Here is a 22,295-nt window from a genome sequence, read left to right on the forward strand (position 1 = left end):
TCTTCTGAGCTAATCTTAAGCTCCATGCTAAATTTCCTGTTCGATTGCTTAAAAATCGTACTACTTTAAAAACAAAACAGGCAATCCATCTAGTTACTAATCCAGTAAAAACGCTACAGTTAAAGTAATTCTCATCCTGTTTCTAAAATAAATAAATAAAAAAGCAGACAGACAGAGAGACATCAGAACCTTTTTGTCTACTCCCTGCCAGTAGAGAATACCTTCAAGCACTTCAGAATTCCTTCGGACTTTTTTGGAATAAAATTATCTCCCTCCTGTTGCCTATATATTCATCAAGTTTACCTTTCATAACAAAAGTACAACTGAGAACAGTGTTTTTCATCAAACAACAGCAAAATAACCATTGTCATACTTTTATTATTAAAATGTCAGGTGGAGAACTGACAGCACTGCCACTCACACAGCTTTATATAACTAAATATAGGGGGTTTTAAAAATTCTTATTTAACAAAAGATACCATAAACACATGTATTAGGACTATAGAGGAGAGCGAGGAAGGAAGAATTACGAAGTTACAAACTGAGCAGGTGTGGGTTCATGTGAGAAGCCAAAAGCGTCATGAGGTCAGACTTGCTTTCTGCAGGAATCCATGACAGAACAAAACATTAAGCGCTTTGACACACAGACCCACGTGCAAACGAATGGAAAAGCTGTGCCATGTTCCACTCTGCAGAAAGCACTGGCTTTTACACCAGCTTGCCTTTGGGACTTCTTGAAATCTGGTTCTTCCATGAAGGCCTATATTCCTTTACCTGTTCTCCTAAAATAATGTTAAGTCCAACTTGGATTTAGAGGGGGAAAGAGGAAAGGTACCACTTGATAATCTGGTCTGACTTTTTGTGTAACACAGAACATTACATTTTCCCCTTCACTGAACACAATAACCTGCTCTTGACTTAAGCGTGTCTTCTCAAAAGGCATCCGAGTTGTTACACACCCTTGATGTCAGGGAAAATATATGCATAATTTCTGAGCTGAATGTGTTCAGCTTCAGGATCCAGACACTAGTTCTTGTTAAGCCTTTCTCTTCTAGATTAAAGAGCACTTTAGTAGCTGTTATTTTCTTTTTGCTAAAGTGCAAAAGGGAAGGGAGGAGATGAGACAGGAAGAAGGTTAAAATGTCTGCCTAGAGCCTACCTGTCTCACAGAATGAGTGTGGCTATGTTAATGAAGGGAAGTGATGTAACTAGCAACATATCTGGCCGCTTGTAACACCATCAGAGAATGAGATCAAGCTTATTTGACTAAACTTGCATATGACAAGACTTGCACTTATCATATTCCTGTCATTTAATCTTTCATCACTTGATCATACATCATCTTTTCCCTGAAATTGTCAGACCAACTAGTCAATAGTTACCTAAGATGTCCTGTTTCTCCAAGATGGTTGCACAAATCAAGATTACTTCAGTCTTCTCAATGCTTTTATTAATTTACTTTTGAACAGTTTTGGATACCAAGTAACCAGAAACTTCAACTTTAGATCTTTCAGGGCTTCTCTGTATGAAGGTGGCTAGGACTAGTAATTTTATACTTCTCATCAATAATATATTTTTAATGTACTTTTTTGTAAATAATAAAAATAATAAAATATTTGCTCATACTAATCCTAAATAAATGCCAACAATTCATTGCAGGATAATCCCAGTTATAATTGCCAACCATATGAGTCAGACAGCAGGACAGAAAGGAAGAGTTCAGAGTCTTCTCACAGCCCCAGCCCTGCTTCTCCAGCCCAGGATCAAATTCATGGGAGATACCCTGCAAGCCAAGGAATTCACTGTGGCAAGAACAAATTTAAAGCGTCTTTCAGTACTGAAAAATTCAGACGGTACAGTTACGAGGAAAGTACTGTAGGAAATTATGACCGGTTTCTCAAGAGCACCAGAAACCCCTTTCATCCTTACAAGAGGCAGATCAGCGAAGATGTCTTCCAGGAAGCACATCAAGCCCTCCCACCGGAAGGTTCACCCTTCAAAAATGCTAGAAGCATCGACAGTTTTGAGGGTTTACCAGGATCTACAGGTCCTGACGAGTCAGAGTCATTTCCTACACACATTCCGAACATCTCCACAGAACAACCGTGGTGTAACAGCCTCCAATACAGCAACACAGGTCAAGATCACAGTTCACAAGTCATGGTCAGTATTTTTTCTTTCCTTTTTTTTTTTTTTTTTTTCCTGTTTTCAATGGCAAAAATATACTTTTGGAATTATTTTCTTATCTCTTCATGTGACTACATGGACATTTAGTCTCTTGTCAAGTTGCAGGCTAGAGCTCCGGATAGACATCCACATTTATTTGTCGAAGTTCTCTATTTTATGGCCTAATCCCTACTGAAAAACAGTCCTCAAAGGTGCACAAGGACAAATGATTTTCCACTAGACACAATACACAAATCCTAAATATCCAAATTCTTCCTGACAACAGGTTTTATATCAGTAGTTGTCATCAACTAGTATTTTCAAGGGACAAAAGTTCACAAAACAGTATTTTTCAAGCATGAGGACATGTGTATCAGATTTGTTACAACACCACGGCTGACCTGCATTTTTCTGGACACAGACAGAAGAGAAACTCTAAGACATCAGTACTACTTAAAAGTAAATATAAGATCTGTTTATGGTATGTGCAGCATAAAGGTACCTGGGCTAATTCACATACTGGATAGAGGCGACTGCCTATTTAGGGCAGCACAGAGACCCCTGAAAAACAAGGTAAATTATCCCTGAAAAAGAAGGTAAATTACCCTCCAGTATCTCCACAAGGTATCTCTGCTGTGATCCAAAATGTAAAGCATATCTTCATAATCTAGTGCAGACAAAAACAATGTCTGCATCTCCCAGGACAGGGCCCTAACCACTGGTTCTAAATTGCTGTGAGGCAAAGAATTCGAGGGTAACCAAAAGAAAGAAGGGTTAAAAAAAAAAAAATCTTAATTGGATTAAGACAATTTACCAGGGAATGGAGGGATGTTGTCAGGGTGCATACCTGGGGATTGAAGCCATTCAGGTTAAGGAGGAAATTGATCTAAATCTCTTATTTCCTGGATAAACACTCATCTAGGTCAGATGAGTTTAATGCAAAACCTGTAAGCAGTTGATGAAAAAAATTCCCATTTTCTTCCCAAATCCCCAGGCTGCAAGATGTGCAGAATGTAAAGCTAGCACTGCAGAGGCCCTTTACCAAGTACGTGTGACTACTCAGGAAAAGACTGGCTACTTGTTAATGTCTCCACTGGTTCAGTCAGCATGCAACTTCAAAGCTCTTAAATAGCTTACATGCTGCTGGCAAGCTGACATTTCTGAAAAACTTCATCTTATGGTCACCAAAATAGCATGGACGTTTATTAATACTGGATGTGGCATTTGCTTGGTGCCAGGATATCAAATCAAGTCTAATATGTACCCCTACACTAATCTATACCATAAAAGATGGTCATTATGGCCTTGCTTTAAAACAGAAGGATAAGGGCTACTAGTTCCTTGAAATAATAAGATGTCTATGGCATCAGCTCTCAGAAGAGAATTCCTGGCCATGGATGTCAAGTGGGGGAAGGAACCTGAAGTCAATCACCAGACCTGTGGATAAGGACACTGCTTAAGGCACATCATTCCCTGCACTGTTTATCACCAGCTAGCTCTATCCAGCTCTCTGCTTAGCCTGCAGAGGTTTGTTTGAGTTGCTCTTCCAAAGCAGCCAGTGTTACCACACACACTGTATGGGTGCACTCAGCGTTCTGCCTAAAAGACAGCGACATTTAACATCCAGGAGCCTGAGCCCTGAACAGAATCAAGCCCTTTGTGGAATCCCGGACAGGCAGCTGGGCAGACCTGTGAGAAATTAAGACTTGATCAACTTCTCTATGTTTATTTCCACATTTGCAGAAATAAATCACAATCTTACTATATTTCCTATATCTTGATCCAATTCAGAAGTCAGCCTATTTTGATTCTTCTCTGCCACCTCTTTCCTGTGCATTATAGACCTCACCCTCTACCTAATGACAAAACTCCAGCATCAGCTTGAGGTACTGACAGTCTGCAAGATAAAATCAGAGTATGAAAAAGAGAGACAGAGACACATGTGCACACTCAGGAATGAAAGCTGGAGTATGCAGTTTGGGTATGTAGGGAAACAAGAGAAACAGCAACTGACATTTTATGAATTGTCCTTATTGCTCTTTGTATGGAACTTGGATTGGGATTTCCTTTTTCAAGCAGTAATTATATAAATGCAGGAAACAATGTTTCTTCTTGTACCGCTAGAATATAAAACAAATTCTATATAACACTTACTGTGACAGAATCAAGTCCAAAAAAGTAGTAAGTATAACGAAAGACAAGTCAGAACAGTAACTAACAGAATTATTCTATTTTAAATTGAGGTGTTTTCTCCAATAACTCTTTCCTTAAATATTTTCTAGCAGGATTCAGATATCAAGCTTAGGACATCCCCACTGGAAGGGCAGCCTGGTTTGTATTGCTATCAGCCTCAAGTGCAGCAGATGTATTGCCCCTCACATCCTTTCCATCAGGTCAGTACAATATGTAAACCAAAATCCCCTGTATTTCTAGCACTATAATGGTATAGTAGTTATGGTAATAATACAAAAAGAGAGACAAAACAATACCTGCTAAATTTGTGTTTGCGGGGCCGCGTTTGTACACATACATTTTGTTTACGACAATGAGATCTCAAAAGAACCACATCTAAATGCATTTTAAATGGTCATCCAGAAAAAAAGAAAAAAAACCCAACCAAACTTGTAAAAATGGAATCTTGGTACTGCTCATTTATATTTTCACCATTATGTACAAGAAATTGGCTTTGAAACCAGATAAATTATGAACATAACTGTTGGCATTTCAAGATCCCAGGGAATTAACTGTGCTTTAACTTCCGAATAAAAAAATTAAATATATGTGACTGTATACTTAAAATTCAGATCAAACATAGAAAAACACTTTTAAAGCAAAATTTTAAAAGCAAGATGATGCTCACTTTCCTTGTGCTTGAAGGCACACACATCTTTTGCAATCTTTTGACTGTTACATCATCCCCGGTGAAAGATTATTCAGCTGAAGCATAATTGACAATAATGCTGACGATGCATGAGAATGCACAATATTAAGGTTGTTCTTCCATAATGTAACTATATTATTAATACTAAAAATGCACAGGAGTAACTGACACCTTGTTTTTCTGCATGCGTTTAGATGTCATTTGATTACGTGTCAGTTCATATTTTCAAAGCATTATACAGACATTATCTTTGTAAAATCACACATACATATCTTAATCTTACATGATCCCAGTACACATTTATAGAGCTTAGTAAGTATGGTCTACTGAGCTTTGAAAACTTGGCATGCAGGGAGGGTATGTATTACAGAAAGTAACTTCCATGACTCTGAAATGTCTTTAAATAATCTCCTTTAGATATAAATGGTGGTGCTATTCAATGCACTGAAATTTTCCTCTTTTATGCTCAGCTATCTGCAATATACAAAATTTTCAGTAAGAAAGACGTTTGAGGAGATAAAAATATGCTTGAAACACCCTATTTAAAAACCAACCAACCAACCAAACCCCAAAACCAAACCCTAAGGTGAAATTAAGGCAGTGAGGATTTTTCAGATATATAGGCAGAAATCTATATACAAAAGTAGCACAACTACGAAAACTCCCAACCATTAGAACTGAATTAAATTAAACTTACAGGAAATTCATATACATAAAATATTTGAACATAAAAGCTCACACGAGTTATGACTCCTTAGATCCCAGTGACTGACGACTGATATTGGGGAATCAACCGTACCATCTCATTCAACTTGCTCAAGAACTATAAAAAATGTGACTAACAGAGCAGTAATTTAAAACTGTGCAAAGAAAACAAAAATAGGTTACCATACGATATTTCATTGGGATTTTTAATTCGTATGGTGTTACTAATCTGAGTCATTGAAACAGTAATCATACCATTCATCACCAGGATTTAGTCCCTAATGAGGAAAAAGAAAGGTTATTTTTGGCATGATTTTCTTTAAGAGGAAATTTAAGTAACTTCTGAAAACAGATGCTGAATGACCATAAAGAACAAGAATAGACATATGTAGGACTTTTATGATCACTGATAAAATTAAATCATCTGTCACAGATGATTTTTTAGCAATTTCATTTGTTAGAGTTTTGTAAAACATAGTACTAAGGATGAATGAAAGTGTTCCATACCTCAGTAGTGGTTTTGCATATTTTTAAGTGTGTATTTCTCGTACTTATAAATCCCCCACCTGTCTACTGAAACTTAAAGGAAGGTGTCTCATTATTACAGTGTATAACCCCTCAGATATAGAGAGGAATAAAATAAGGACTAACTGTATCAACCACTTGGAGAGTTTCAGGGACTTCTACGGCCTTTCTGAACTTCTAGTGTCTGGGACAGTTAAAATGATCAACGGGACGGTGTGGCAAGGCAGCTCAATAAGCACCCCTCAAATACCAAAACTTGCATGAAGTAAACTTCTAAAATCAGGTTCCTATTACTGTCATCTTTCTCTCACTGCTCCCTCAGCTGTGGCCGGCCCCTGTCCACTAACTGGACTTTGTATTTAAATCAGCTTAGGAATTCAGGGGCACTGAGGTTCTTCTCCAGCTAGGTGTTGCACAAGGACAGACCAATTCGCTTAGGGTGTCCAGCTACTACTGAAGTTGAAATAGTTCCAACATAAAGGGCTTTTTGTATCCCCTGTCCTCAGCGGGTAGCCTTCTAAAACTTGAGAAGTGTACAGATGCTAAAGAGATGTGAGAAGGCATAGGCAATGGAAAGAAGCAGTTCTCCTACGCTGATTCAGGAAATATGGCTAGAGAATAATATCACTCCTGGCTTTTTCTTTTACCTATCACTCTGGCATTCCGCTAGCCAGAATTTACTCAACCTTTTTTTTTTTGCTATAATGTGGCAAAAAGGTAACTATCTTTTAAGTTCTTATCAACACCATCATAATGAATTTACTTGTTTTTTCTTGTTAGCCTAAAACTCAATAGAAGTGATAAAAGGTACTAATAAAATTAAAATAGAATAAAAAGAAAGGTGATATTACACTACCATCCTAACTTACAAATGGATTGATTTTATTATTGTTATTTTAGAAGAAAAGGGTCCCAGACGAAGGATTAACTTGCCACAAAGGCTCTGCTGCAAATATAAACTAGTTCCCCACTGGGACTGCAGTACAGACGTTGTGGATGTGCCACAGCACCATACATCTCACACACAGTATAAACATCAGTTTTGTGTGTTGCTTTAGCAGAAACTCCAGTTAGCTTGTTAATTCATTTGAATATTTTTTAATTTCTTTATTAATTCTGAAGCAGGCACCCTTCCCCTGTCACTGCTGATTTGATACCAGTACTATTACTATACATTGGCATTAACCACATTCAAAAAACCTACAAAGTTACAGCTGAAATACACCTTCCAGGAGCTGCTAGGCAAGATACGACAAGCACTAAGAGGAAAGTCTTTCATCCACCTGCAGGCTGGCGCTGTGACAGATCTCTTACTTGCAGCAGGTTTCTGTTAGACTTTTCAATATTTGTGCTTCTTTATGCTACCGTAGTAAAAGTATGGCACCATGTCTACTACTCAGAGGAGAAAAACAATAGGTATAAGCAGCCAAAGTCATAACAGGTAGAATTGCTGTCCGTGTGCCACAATCAGATACTAGGAAATGAAAGAACATATGATACCAGACTGAGAAGTGGAATAACATCTTTTGCATGAAGCAGCTCCAGTATTAATACTTTACATTTCAAATTTGGATGGAGCCGACCAATTTAAATCACTAGGAAGTTACACTCAAGAGAACGGGCCCTTTAGCCTGAAGTGAAGGGTGTTCAAACTACGCCTCACTTTTCATTAGAGGGATGAGAGACATCAACTCCTGTTAATTTTGTCCAAATGATAAAATGGCCTCACCTTCCCCTTTGCTGGACACAACACAAATGACTCATAAAAAAAACTACTTCTTATTGACCTGAAAGAAATAGCAGACACTTGCTGAAGTCACTTAACCACCCACCATAAAACACAGACACCTTTCATGCCAGTTGTGCGACTGTAAAACCAGCTCAAGCCTGTCATACCAGACCATTCCCCAGCCTCTGTTCCCTCAAAAAGGAGTAATGAAACCAATAAAACAGAAATAATCCTTAAAACACCCAGTTCTTGCCTTTGGTGATGACATCACAACCAGTCCCATCTTAGCATCCCTTCCTTTCAAAGAGCCACTGAAACCAATAAAATCAAAATTATTGTATGAATCGCCCGGTTTTCTACTCGGGTGAAAAATTTGCACGCAATGCAACAAAGCAGGCAGCACAGAAATGCACACGGAAATTAGTTCACAGCTGCTCTGGAGACTGCAGTTCTGCCCGGTATTTAGTTTAACAAGGCAGGACATGATTAATTACGTACATCTCATTTCTTTCACCCTGCTTACTGTAGCAAACAAATTAGTGTATTCAGTATGTTTTTCCAAATTCCATTTCGGGCAGTTCAATGTTAGAAAGATAAAAGCAAACAGGCAAAAACTCAAGCAACAACAATAAAATTACTGAGAAACTGAAATAAATTAGTCAGAATCCAGAATAAATAAATAAACTATGAACATTTTGCAAGCACATGATAACCTCTCACAGGCATTTTAAGGGGACAAAGACCAAGAGCAACAGAAGCTATTGGTCTGAAAATAGGAATGACAGTAAGAAACTAAGGAGACGTATTAAACTAATTATCAAGGAAATTTTCCCAAGTCTCAAAGGCTACATTATAATCTTTCAGAAGAACCATAAAACCCTCATGACACAGAACTTCTAGAGCTAAGCAGTAAAACACTAGAACAGGGTTCAGCAACCTTTGAGTACTGGGGAAGGCATGCAGGTAGATTTTTTAATAGCATATGACATGACTCCTAATTTTGGCCAAGCCCTAGCCCTGGCACCTGGAAAGATTCATCTATAAGAGGCAGAAATTCCTCTCACACTGAGCTCTGAGTTCAGTGGGAGCCTTTGCCTCACGGAGAGCCCACTGATGGTATCTTACCTGAGCAGGGTAGTGTTTCTTTGTTCTTGAAAGTTGCTTGCCAGCAGGTTTAAACTGTAATTTGGAAAAGAAAAATATGTGACCAACTGCTGTGTTAAAAAATTGAGAGCAAACCTACAGAAATTCTGATGCAGTTGAGGCTATCTCCCCTCTTTTGCCTATTTTTTTACATTGGCGTATTTCTATCGTGGTGATCGCATGATAGGCCAGCCATTTCTTTACTGTGTCTTGAGAGCTGGGCAGGCTTAGAGATCTCTTGAAGAATAGCTTAACATTTCAGTCTCAGGTAGCATTCTGCTGCTTGTCCCTAGGGGTGGGGTGAGGGTAGCATAAATGCTATATGATTTCTAGTGTCCTGGTTATTCTTTTTAGCTTTCTGATACAGAAAATGGGGGAAAAAAAAGAAGCTGCTTGAGGTGGTGGTTAACAGCGCTTAAACTCCTGGCCTCTTGGAGAAGCCTGTTCCTTGTTATTGACTATGAGGGAACCAACAGAGAGTAGCCTCACAGCTTCAGGACAAGTCAGGCGATACGAAAACCACCTATGAGACATGTCTCATCTGCCACTCTCCTGACCCCTGGAATGACATTACTAACTTGTTCTATAATAGTACATTCCCTTTAATATACATTCTGATGCCAACCACTAAAGCTTTTGTTGTTTGGTTTTTTTACTGCCTTGCCTGATAACAGCAAATTGAACAGATGCTTTGGGATGCTATTCTCTTGGGAGTAGATTTTATACACTTTGAATTTTTGCCTTGTTGTATCCCGCTCCACCTAAAAACCAAAAAAACCAGCACACAAAACCAAACAAGGCTCAGTCAAAACTTCCCTGTTTCTTCCTGTATTTTTAGTGGCTTTACTTAATAGGCTTATTTTTCTATGGTGCACATTGTTTGAAGTACTTTATTCCGGGGTTTTTTTATTTATATAAATAAAATTACACCATTAATTTACTTGTCTGCATAGTGCAATGTTCAGGGGAGGCTGAGCAGGCTAAGATACTTCAACTGCAAAAGAGATGGCTGAAGGGAAATATGCTTTAGGTCTATAAAATGATGAATTATCTGGAGACAATTAATAGGGTACAGTTACTCCCATTTTTCACAAGAAGTCAGTAGCACAGCAGGCAATAATAAAAGAAAGTACTTTTTTTACATACTTCAATTTGGAACACACTGCAACAGGATCTGGTAACAGCCAACATACCAGTGAGTTCCTCCTCATACATGCCCTGTTCCTTCTACTTCTTAAGCATTAACTAGTAATATTAATGTTTTCAAATACCATGCTAGAAAGACTTTAGGTCTATTAGCTATTAAATGTAGGCAGAGGACAATATCCTCAGAGCTAAATAGTTTAATACTGTTATTAAGAAATATTTTTGAGAGGTTATTGCTAAGCCTAGTAACATCTCCTTTATTGTATCATCAGTATCCCTCGGGAGGCAGCTATCCTGTGACTTATATTACTTCTTCACACTACCCTTACCAAAGAATTGCTCCTCAAAGCAGTCAAGAATCCCAGCAGCCTCTATTTCCCAAACCCATCTACTCCTACAGGTAATACATTTTTTTTTCAAGTCCTAATGTTACAGGAAATACACTGTTTACCCATGGCCTATTTCCAGCATAATTTGCAAGAACATGCTTACTCTTATTTGTCTCGTTCCCAGTGTGCTCTGTCCTGTTTGTATGAATCACAAGATGTTCCAGACTCTGGGGCCAAGGTAGAGGGAAATTAAATGTTGTAAAGCATGTGAACAGTCTTGATCACCCCACAAAAGCAACACATTTCTCTAATACAAAATCTTAGGTGTTGCAAATTTCATCAGCACAAGACTAATCACACTTAGTTGTCTTTTCCAGGACCTGTATTAAAACTAATTTTTTCCTCCATTTACTAGGGCAAGGAAACGACTAGAAAACATGTCAGATATGCCAGTCACCACACAGGATTAGCCCCCAAATAGCAGTCTAACAAAGTAGATCAGACAATTAAACTTTAATTATACCTTCAGTCACTGTCAGTTTGATATTCTCTTTGTGGCCTTTATCAGTTTAAACATTCAAACACAGCCTTAAATAAATACACCCTAGCAGGATTTGAAGGCTGTGGTCTTGATTCCACCTTCTGTTACTTTATTTTAAACCCAGGCTGGACCTTCTATACGCACTTTGAGAATTACCTCTAGCAGTTAAGCAGTGTAAGGAGATTGCTTATAAACAACTGAGTGGAAGCTTTAAGCATCATCGGTATTCATGCTATGACAGTGAAAGCCAGAGTAATTACACGCACTGTGAAAAACAGTCCTTTTTTCTGCTTCTGAGGAGTCAAGCAGAACAGGCTAAAATACTTTTCTTTCTCTCCCTAAAGCATCCTGATCTTCATGGCACTCAAAAACAGCAAGACAGGGAGTTTGCCAGTCAGTGAGATTTACAATTTCATGACGGAACACTTTCCTTACTTTAAGGTGAGTTTCACAGGGAGGGGGGGAAATCTCTCTCTAAGCTTACCTGGCAGCAGAGGGAATAAGGGAGGGGATTCAATCTGTTGAAAGGGATATCTTCTTCGTAGATTAATATCAAATCAATTACACGCTATATACCTTCATGATCACAAACTACCCAGCATTTTAGGCCTAGGAAGAAATGTGAACACGATATGCGGTAATAGTTACACAGAAAGGTGTAAATATTACCAGCTTTGAGTTTGTGCAGTTAACAGTGGCCGTTCCTCACTAACAACTCGTAAAAAGGACAAATATTTTTAAAAACACATCCATTCCTACCTCTCACATCTCAAATACAGGCCAAACTGGTCTTGTGGCTTCCTCGGCATCAATAGCACCTCCAGACTCATGTGGAAGCAGAGGTTCAAGGTTATCTTGCTCTGTTCCAGAGCTGGGATATCTGTCTTAGGCAACTTCATCACTTGCATGCACTGTACAAAGAAAAATACACTATGTGATAAATGGTACTAAGCTCATAATGACACAGTAATGTTGGTGAAGATAAGGGTGTATGGTTTGCAGCAGATACTACCGAAATTTAAATCCATGCTATAAGAGAATGGTTTCTTGCACTTGGAATGCAAGTGGAAAGAGATTAGTCAGCACATAATCCAAGAGCAGGATTACAGTTAAGATTTTTAAAAGAGCTATAATAGAATCGTCGGCTGCTGCTCAACACAGAGCTTTGTCATTGCTGATTCTTCAAAAACATCTCACTAAAAGTCCAAATCAGGTGACCTGCAACTGTTAGCGAGGCCCAAAAATGAAAATAAAGCAACATGAGACTGTCCTGTTTCCTATTGCAAATAAACATGCAGCAATTAAACCAAAATTAAAGCAACTACAGAAAGGCAATTCAAACATTTGTATTGAGAAAAGAACACTAAGAATACCTAAAAATAAATGTTCTGATACAATTTTGCAATGGGTTTGGACACTAACTGAGGATAAATAATGCCCGCCCAAAAAAAAAAAAAATTTTGAACATGTCAGTAATTGGAGAAAAAGAATACACATTATCATGAAGGAAGAACTGTTAGGATCCATTACACTTCTGTATTCCCAGATTTCCTCCCCAAGGAATCATTAGTTACTGTATTATTTGTTACAAGCAAGAGAGGGGAAAAGAAATAAAGAAACCTGCCATCATAATTCAAGAAGTATCCCATCACATCATGACTGGCCATAATCCGCTGAAAGAAATCTGAAGCACTCTAACTTTGTTAAGTCACAGGGACACAACTGATTTTTAGGCTAAACACACATGAAATTAAGTAATGACAGTAACCTAAACAGAGAAAGGAAGAAGGGTGGAATGGCACATGACAAGAACATAGTAGCTGCAAATTTTTTTTCATTTTCAAAACAAGAATAAATTTCAAGATTTGCATTTTGACCCTAACAGAGTATTAACTCTATTTTCCATGCATTTACCACTAGTTGCAAGAAATATTAATAATCCAAAGGAAAATTTGCAGCCTATCAGTACTTAAAGGGGGCTTATAAAAAAGATGGAGGCAAACTTTTTAGCAGGGCCTGTTGCGACAGGACAAGGGGGAATGGCTTCAGACTAAAGGGGGGTAGATTTAGACTAGATATAAGGAAGAAATTTTTTACGCTGAGGGTGGTGAAACCCTGGCACAGGTTGCCCAGAGAGGTGGTGGATGCCCCATCCCTGGAAACATTCCAGGTCAGGTTGGACGGGGCTCTGAGCAACCTGATCTAGTTGAAGATGTCCCTGCCCAGGGCAGGGGGGTTGGACTAGATGAGCTTTAGAGGTCCCTTCCAACCCAAACTATTCCATGATTCTATGATTGTGCAAAAGGTCCTGGGCCACAACATCTTGAAACTGATATTTTGCAGAACTACACAGCATAACGCATAACTCACGTGATCTACAGCAAAGTAATACATTCTTATCTGATTACTGTTTTCTAGAAAAATAGCATGAGTTTCAAGCAGAGAGGTGGGAATATTAAAAATAAGTTTTACAGGCATGTCCACATTTATTCATCAGACCAAACTGAAATTAATTCTCCTTTGTCTTACAACACAATTTATTATAAAATTACTCAGCAGCTTGCAAACCAAATGCTGCTGCTGCCAACATGCACCAAATTCCTCAGACACAAGACACTGGCTCTGCCAGGTGTCACCTCCCCGGTCCTGAGGTTTAAGTTATTCTGACACAGCAGAAACATTAGGGCAATAGACATCCTTTCCTCCGCTATATATTGTGTGTAAATATTGCGTATTGTGTATATTGTGATATTTTGTGTATAAATGTGTATAGATGGGTGTGCCTTCATACCTCTGTCTGTGTGTGTACATACAGATGTGTGTATACATATCCTCATCTGTACAGTAGGTATATTTCTACCACAGCTTTAAATAGCTGTCTCACGCCTAATCTAAACTTTTCCCTTCTTACTTACCAAAACTTGCCTGTTCCACAGGGAGTGGGTTTTGGTGGTGGTTTTTTTTCTTGCAGATCCTCATGTCTTTTTCTCAATTCATTTAAAAATTGATGAGAATGAGGTTACTGCTGTCATATGCATTATAGGAAAAGAATGGTGCAGGGGGTACTCCTGGAACATTCACTCTTTTGTGACGGCTTTATTTTTGCATTTTACTTACAAATACAGTCAAATGATTGAATAGGTCTAACCCAAACATCCTTACAATAAGCTGGGGAGAATAAGCAAGCAAATATGCTTACGGGCACGGAGCCCTGTCTACCTCTGGTCTTTACAGTAGCCCACAGAACTACCAATATATGGCAAAAGCTAATATCCTCTGTCCTCCCTTCTTTGGAGAGTCTTCAGCAAGATAAAGTAATATTAAAAATAAGCAAAGAACATTTTGTTGTTGCTACCAGAACTCACTAAATAGCAGGATACAACAGGGGGAGGGGAAGCAATTTAAGTTGGAGAGAAACAGAGTACAAGTGTACACAGAATCTTGCTGGGAGACATTAGATGATACAAGCCTAGTCAAATTAAGTTGTATTAGCTGCCACAGCAAATTTAGTTTCTATGATGCAACAATCTCATTTCTAGTTGAAACAGAGCAATCCAACTCCTACGTCCTAAAAAAACCATCTACGCAGCTAAAGTTGAATTACTCTTTGATGTACCTCTCCCTTCTCTTGAGACCTAGATTTAAAGAGAAAGGGTTTTGCAAGATCACTGAACTCTTTAAACTTCAAGAGGCGGTCAGGATCAATGGGTCTGTAAAATAATATTTTTTGCTTGTCATCCTTTTTTTCCTTTGTAGTGATTAGTGAGTCTAACAGAAAGCTTTAATCTTGTTAATTGGAGTTATTGCCAGTGGTCGAAGAGGTTAGAAAGGCCTGTGGTCTGAAGGAACTTACAGCAGCAAGTATTCTCTTGCAGCGCCCAACTCCACACAGCTTCATCCACACTACGCTGAACGCAGCAATAGCAAAGACGAGCCGTAGCAAGGAGGTTCCAACTACACGAGAGCAACCCCAGTAGCCAAAGCTCAGTTCGTTAACAGACAATCGAACGTTACCTTAAGAAACTGGTGAGAGAGTCGTAACACGAACACAATGCCGGAGTGCTCCTTCAGGGCCTACCTAGGTAAACGACTATTTTTCGCTGCTCAGCAATACCAGGTTTAATGCAAGAACCTGTTCAACTCTTGGCAGCAGTCTCCAGAATAAATCCATGTACTTTTTGCTCTTACATTCTAAAACTATCTCATAGCTTTACACCCCCACACATTCTGAAAACCTCTGAGAAACACATGCCACTCCCATCTTCTCTGGTGCTTAGCAGAAACACTAATTATCCTGTCTAGATACAGACAGAGGTATATGTAGCCTCATGTGCAGGGCAAGAAACATGAATATTCTTTCAGGTCGGCTTATTCAGTAGCTAAGTACACATCTTACCCAGGAGGAAGAGTTTTGTTTACTTTTGGAACTGCCAGAAAGCAACTTGCGTATGATCTGCAAGGGAGAAAAAATGATTCATCATCTTTAGTATTACCCTACGGCAGAAAGAGTTCTAAAGGGGTTTTTTGTTGGTTTGGTTTTTTTTTAAATAGAAATGCATGTTGTCTCACCTATGGGAACAGCTAACAGAACAGTGAAATGCTGACATCAGGTGGGCCAAAAGGGTAGAAACTGTGCTGCTATGAAGAGAAAATAGTTTCTTTTTTAGTAAATAACATGTATTTAACTTCCACAACTAATTAATTTTTTTAAATGAAGAAAGCAAGTATTAAATCTGACCCTCAAATTTTTCAGTAAGACTTAACCCATAAGGTTAAGACCTTAACCCATAAGATAGTCCTTCACAAGCTAGGAAAGAACAGATTTTACATTCCTGATAAAAGTAGAATGTCTGTCAAAGTATGTTCAAAAATCCATGGTGTATCATGTGAAAGCAAAAGTGGACACAAGTCCATTTATAAAAGATGGTCTTAGAGGAAATCTGTTACACTAGGCAACAATTAGAGAAACTATCAAAAAGCTGGCTTTCTATGAGAGAAGGATCCCTATTAATAAAGCATAAGAATGGAAACTTAATGTGTATAAAAGGGAAAATTTAATTTTTAACCTCTTTAAAAAGGCTATGGAAAATCATATTTATTTCTTGTGCTCTCTGTTCAATAATTCTGTCATTGATACAAACACTTATGATGACAAGTATTTTGGATCCATGAATATGAATCAATAGCGGCACATAGTCAACTTCACCCACCTTTCAGAGAGTTGTTTAATTTCTTTTAATTCTTATGACACACAGATGAGGATTTTTTGGAAACAAGAAAAGAAAAAGCATCCAAAATTGATTTATTAAAAAAAAAAAAAAAAGAGACCTCACATACACTAGTACTGAAGATCATTCTTTGTAATCCGATGAGCTCTAAAGTCTCTCTCTCTTGAGATTTCTCATCTCTGCAAATGCAGACCTTTTGGAAAGAATATCATTTGACTGACACAGGTAAAGCTACAATTTTATTTTTTTTTAACTGGTCTTACAATGACAGGGGAAATCTAGCTGGACTAGCAGTTGCATCTATTACAATGAAGTTGGGTTTCTCAGGTTGATTCCTACCATTATGTAGCAAATCATTTTTCCTGCTCCCCCCGCCCCCTTTTTTTTTTTTAAGATTATAGTGCAGTGGCAATGAGCTAAGACAGTTCTACTCAGATATGCAACAAATAGCATCATACAGTACCCACCAAAAGAAAAGCAAGGAAGCGACGCATCAGGAATTTACTGTAGGAATCTTCTGATGTGAACGTGCATACTATTTTACAAAGCCTTAATGTGATGGGCATTGTCGTCTGGCTGTGTGACTAAGTAAGCAGAATGAGTGAAATCAAACAAACAAACACCAGAAAAACTTATCTGCAATAAAAGGATACAGTGCCATTTCTTCAAGATCAGTATTTCAGACTAGCAAGCCAACAGGCATTTCCCATCAGAATCTGAACATGACCGCTTTGCTGGGTACTTCCCTCTTCATCCCTTACAGCAATATTCATTTTCAAAGTTCTTTTACAAGCACTGGGGGGGGAAAAAAAGATTGTAAAAATTAAATTGTATAAACAGAGGGTTTGCACTAGGTTTTCTTTTCTTTCCATTCTTGCAGTTGAATGCAAAACTGTCCTCAGGGAAAGGAGGGAATTTTGTTTCCCTCATTGATCAGAAACAGCCTAAATAAAAATAGAGGAATCATTTTAATGAAGGTTATATGTATTGTTCAGTTTAAAGAACCTTCCAGCTTCCAGTACTGAGCTAAAAATAAACGCAAAGCAAAAAGATGCAGTGATCAGATGCAGAAACCTGTATCTCATCTGTAGGGCTTGTGATTAAACCATTTGGTTATGTAATTGGCTAGCACACAAAGTTACACCTACAGGGGCATGCTATAATTCTTTTGAAGTCTGCCTGGACACTTAATTTGAGTCCAAGTAGCACGCAGTCCTTCAATTAAGTGTTTGAGATTTTTCTAGATTAGAAAATAGATTAAGATAGATTTCCTGTTAGTTCACAGTTCTAGAATATAATTATTTACACACTTATTTCTTGTGATTTGCAAATACACTCTTAAAAATTCAGCAGCCCCTCTGACAAGGCCAACCTCCTTGCTTAGATCAGTTACTATTTTATCTGATTCCTCTCTTCCCGCACAACACGACTGTAACATTTTTGTGGCTTCCTTCTAACGTATAAGTTTCATATTGTAGAAAGTATAATCTAAACAGCATCTCTTATAATCTCACCAGTCAAAACAGAGAAATAGACTTGTTTTCTTTTTTTTCCTTGAAGTTCCATTCTTAGATTGGATTTGTTTTTCCAGACAGCTCCAGATGGCTGGAAGAATTCTGTACGTCACAACTTATCTTTGAACAAATGCTTTGAGAAAGTTGAAAACAAGTCAGGCAATTCTTCTCGGAAAGGCTGTTTGTGGGCTCTGAATCCAGCCAAAATTGATAAGATGCAGGAGGAGCTTCAGAAATGGAAGAGGAAAGACCCAGTTGCTGTAAGGAAGAGTATGGCAAAGCCAGGTCAGTAATAGCGTATTAGCTCTCAAACAGTGGTTCCCAGAACTTTTCTTTGCAATAGGCACCAAGCTGTGTAAGAGAATTTATATGTGATTTAGGAGAGCATTTAAGAATTTTTCCTGGTTATAAAGTGACTGGCAAAACAAGAAAAAAAAATAAAAAGCAGAACTAAATAAGACCTGGTTTTGCAGGAGTGCTTCCAAACAGGCACAAAGCAGCTTCGCCAAGAAAACATTCTCTCTTGACATCTCGCTAAACTTTAAGATAAAAACAACACTGAAATAAATACTATAGAATAAAATTTGAAATTAACTGACAAGTGTCCAACCTTTAAACACAAAAATGCAACTTATTACATACTCACTTGGCAATGATAATTTAGAAAAACGTTTCAGGCTTTTGGAGTTCTTATCATACATGGGCTAGCACTTTTGTTTGCCATTCCACTCACCCATTTCCTGAGGAACACTAAGATTCTAGCTGCAAGCTACGAAGATTAAGGCTCTGTTAGGAATAAGTAAGTAAATCATGGACTTTTTTCTTGTTTTGTAGAAGAACTTGACACACTGATAGGCGACAAAAGTGAAAAGCTGAGATCTTCAATCATGTCCTGCAGTCCGACTGGTGTTGCAAGTGCATCCCTTTCCAGACAGGTGGCAGTCCAATCCCATTCCCTATGCGAGCCCTCCCTTTCCTCCGGTATACCACAGCCATTACATAGCATCCACGCGTCAGGAGCTCTACATGTCAAGAGCCCGTTACCGAATTTGCTCGGGGGGCAGCAAACCGCGTGCTATACATCACCACAGGGTTTTCCTCAAATCTCAAGTACATTAATGCAACAGCCACCTGACCCTCAGACCCTGTTTCCTTCTGGGGAGGCTCAAAGCGAACTCAGAACTCAGCCCAGCATCACCCAGGATTCTCCGCTGCCGGCTCAGACCCCCCCCATCTGTGGTGTGAAGATGCTGACAGAGCACTCTACAGCCAGGACAATGCAGGACACTCTCATGCAGGAAGGAGATCTCAGCAATGACATCGATGCTCTTAATCCATCCCTGACCGATTTTGATCTCCAAGGTAGGTATCTGAGGCATTTTTATTTTGTAGAGTCAGGCTTATTGCATCACATCCCAGCCTGCGTAAGATGCATTTACGTCCTCCTTTTTTAACTACTTGTCCTTGCCACTGCTGCGCAGACCAGCTCACTAGGTCACATTATTTTGCGCAACGTGGAATTTTGCTTTGTATCTTTAAAAAGTTTCCCAGGAAAGCCATAGATTTACATCCAGAGTTTAAAAAAAAACCTGCTTACTCTTGACTACGACTGCTGATATTAAATACTGCAATACAGTATTTAGAATGTATTTTTTAAATTCCGACATATTTTCCACTGAAAACTACTCAAGCTCAATTATTTGGTGTGTATCAAGAGAATTGTCATGTGAGGAGCACAAAGAAAAATGATTTTGATTGAATTAACATGTTAACATTTTTCTTTATCAATATTTATTCAAACACCTTCCACATCTTTGCTCAAAAGAATGCTATTTAGTCCTTCACAAGTTTCACAGGCATTCATATGATCTATGCCCTGAAGAATTATATTTTCTGAGGTGCGTTCTTAAATACTTAGTTGTGTAATGCAGACAGTGAAGTTCTTGATATTAAATAATTGAATCATCTTGAATAGACAAGATTTTGAACTCTAAGAACACAGCTTTCCATGCAAAAATAAGAAAAAAAAACACCAAGTTTATGTGTGTGCATGTATATATATATATATTTATGTTTGTATACATATAAAATAAAACCTGTGGGTTCCAAATGATAAAGTTCTTGCTGCACAAAATAACATGCCAGAATTGCATGTGCCTTCCTGCACAGACAAAAAATGGTACACAAAGGAACCTAAAAGACAGAGGAAAAAACCCAGTCTTAAAAATCTACGTGACTCAGCAAACGCAACTGCCTTGCCACGGTACTGTCACAAATATTCCGCAATCCTGCCACGCCCAGATTCCTTTACTAAGATTAACACCATAGTTTTTTGAATCCTCAGCTTCTTCCTCTTTCAGGCAGCTGGATCTCACATTCCAGTCATTTCTATGAACCTCTCTCCATTTTATTCAGTTAATCTGGAGCATGCTCATTTCTACTGTGAATATTCTGTATGCTTCACCAGTATGGTACAATTCCAACCTCCCTCTGTCCTTGCCCTTTACCTTAAATTATTTAACCTTACCTAAGCTTTTTGCTTTCTTTCTTCACAAAATTATCAAATCTCAAATTAAAGGTCCTAGAACTTAAGACAAGGCCCGCACACTTGGAGAAAAATCATTATACACACACACATTTAAAAAAAAAAATCAAACTTCTTCTAGCAAAAGGGCTAAGTATTATCCCATTTGATAGTCTGCAGATGGTGGGTATAGCTTTGGAGCAACAGTCTCCCTACCACTGCCCCCCCGAAGAAATCTTCAGTGATGGATATGAAAAATACAGCCTTCCTGCAGTAACTTATTCAATGCTTTCACTGTGATATGCACAATCAACGGAAAGATGAGAAACTTTTTGGTACACGTTAGAAAAAAGTAACAGTTCAGATCTTTTGATTTGTTAGGTCAATCACACATCCAGTAATTTAGTTTGCAATTAAGAGAACGCTACACCAAAAGAATATGAGAAGGGCAGTTGTAAAGTAATATTATTTGCAGATTTGTCCCATAAAGTGCCATTAGCTCTTTCGTATCTTGTAAAGATAACAGAGGCAATTTCCTCTTTCAAAATTAGTGGGGGTTTTTCAAACAGAAGTTATGCTTCATAAGGGTACGTTTGCAACAGTCTTGCCAATTATCAAGTGAAATAGTTTTCTTAAACTAATGCTGCTTTCGCCCAGATTTAAATTTATTATGGAGACAGACAAATAATAACTACATAAACGATCTTTTTCCTTTCTCAATCACAAGTGATTAAGAGTACCTACACATACAGCATACACAACTGTACAATTACCGACTTCTCCCGTAAAATAATGTTTCAAAAAGCATATCTAAAGAAAGTTGAATCAAGCCATTTTGTTTTGTTAATAGGAAATCTTTGGGAGGAGCTGAAAGATGACAGCCTGGCTGTGGATCCCCTAGTTCTCATTTCATCATCCCCAACGTCTTCCCAGTGTTTCCCTTCTCACTGCCAGATGGAGAACAGCAGCAGCAACAACGTCAACATCCAAAACGGAACTCCACACAGCAACCTACCCGACCTACAGCTCACCACTCTTTACTCTGCCTTTATGGAATTGGATACAGTGTCTCCTGCCTACCTAAGTAATTCTGGATCCAAACCTATAGCACTAATGTGAACCACGCACCAACCTAATTATTATTATTTTGTCTAAATACAGTCCTAACCATCACACACACTTAACTATCTGATTTTTGTCAGCTGAAACTCTGTCCATCGGAATAAGAATAATCTTTTTCCAGAACTCACCTGCAGGATATGTAGCTTTGCTATGATAATTTTCTACAGACAGATACTAAAAAAAAATTTTAAAACTATTTAAAGATAATATTGTTAACGGCTGAACTGGTCAAGACTATTTTATCAAGCCACGCATCTTCCAGAAACAAATGACTGTAAGAGGAAAACAAATGATTGACTTTTTTCCTTTTTTTTTTTAAATGAAAGCTGCTTGCAAATGAACATAGGAGTCAAAGCAGACAATAATCTAACTTATTTCCTGGAGCCAACGATGTCAACAACATCTGCCACAGACCACTAAAAAAAAATAAAAATCTGCTTATTAAAACATTTATAGTCCCCTTGAAAGAAGTTCTGGGTTTTGTGAAACAAGAACGTAATCTGAAATTTCTGCAAGTGTTAGAAGATAGAGGACTAGCTGCTGACAGACTAAACCAAAGCAACAAATATACTTTAGTTGAAAAGTCTAAGTTTTACTGTGTTTAAAAAGAAATTTAAAACTCTGCTTTTTTAATAAAAAAGAACAAAACAATTTAGTAGAATTTTTACTTGGCTGGAAATCATTCACATTCATTCCTCTGTTTTTATCCACACAAGCTGAACAGCAAGGTGAATTATTCAAC

The 22,295-nt window shown here is 38.1% G+C and overlaps 1 protein-coding gene across 1 annotated transcript; it reads left to right on the plus strand.

Moving 5' to 3' along the window:
• The first annotated feature begins 580 nt into the window (after window positions 1-580).
• FOXN1 (forkhead box N1) lies at window positions 581-21,550 on the plus strand. The gene is made up of 8 exons (XM_009334306.1): window positions 581-585; window positions 1,860-2,163; window positions 4,449-4,559; window positions 10,568-10,695; window positions 11,510-11,606; window positions 17,985-18,192; window positions 18,742-19,269; window positions 21,282-21,550. Exons 1-8 carry the CDS (start codon window positions 581-583, stop codon window positions 21,548-21,550), a joined length of 1,650 nt encoding a protein of 549 aa, XP_009332581.1.
• The last annotated feature ends 745 nt before the right edge of the window (window positions 21,551-22,295 follow it).

This window comes from Pygoscelis adeliae, unplaced genomic scaffold (assembly GCF_000699105.1).
Source record: "Pygoscelis adeliae isolate BGI_AS28 unplaced genomic scaffold, ASM69910v1 Scaffold531, whole genome shotgun sequence".
Lineage (NCBI taxonomy): Eukaryota > Metazoa > Chordata > Aves > Sphenisciformes > Spheniscidae > Pygoscelis > Pygoscelis adeliae.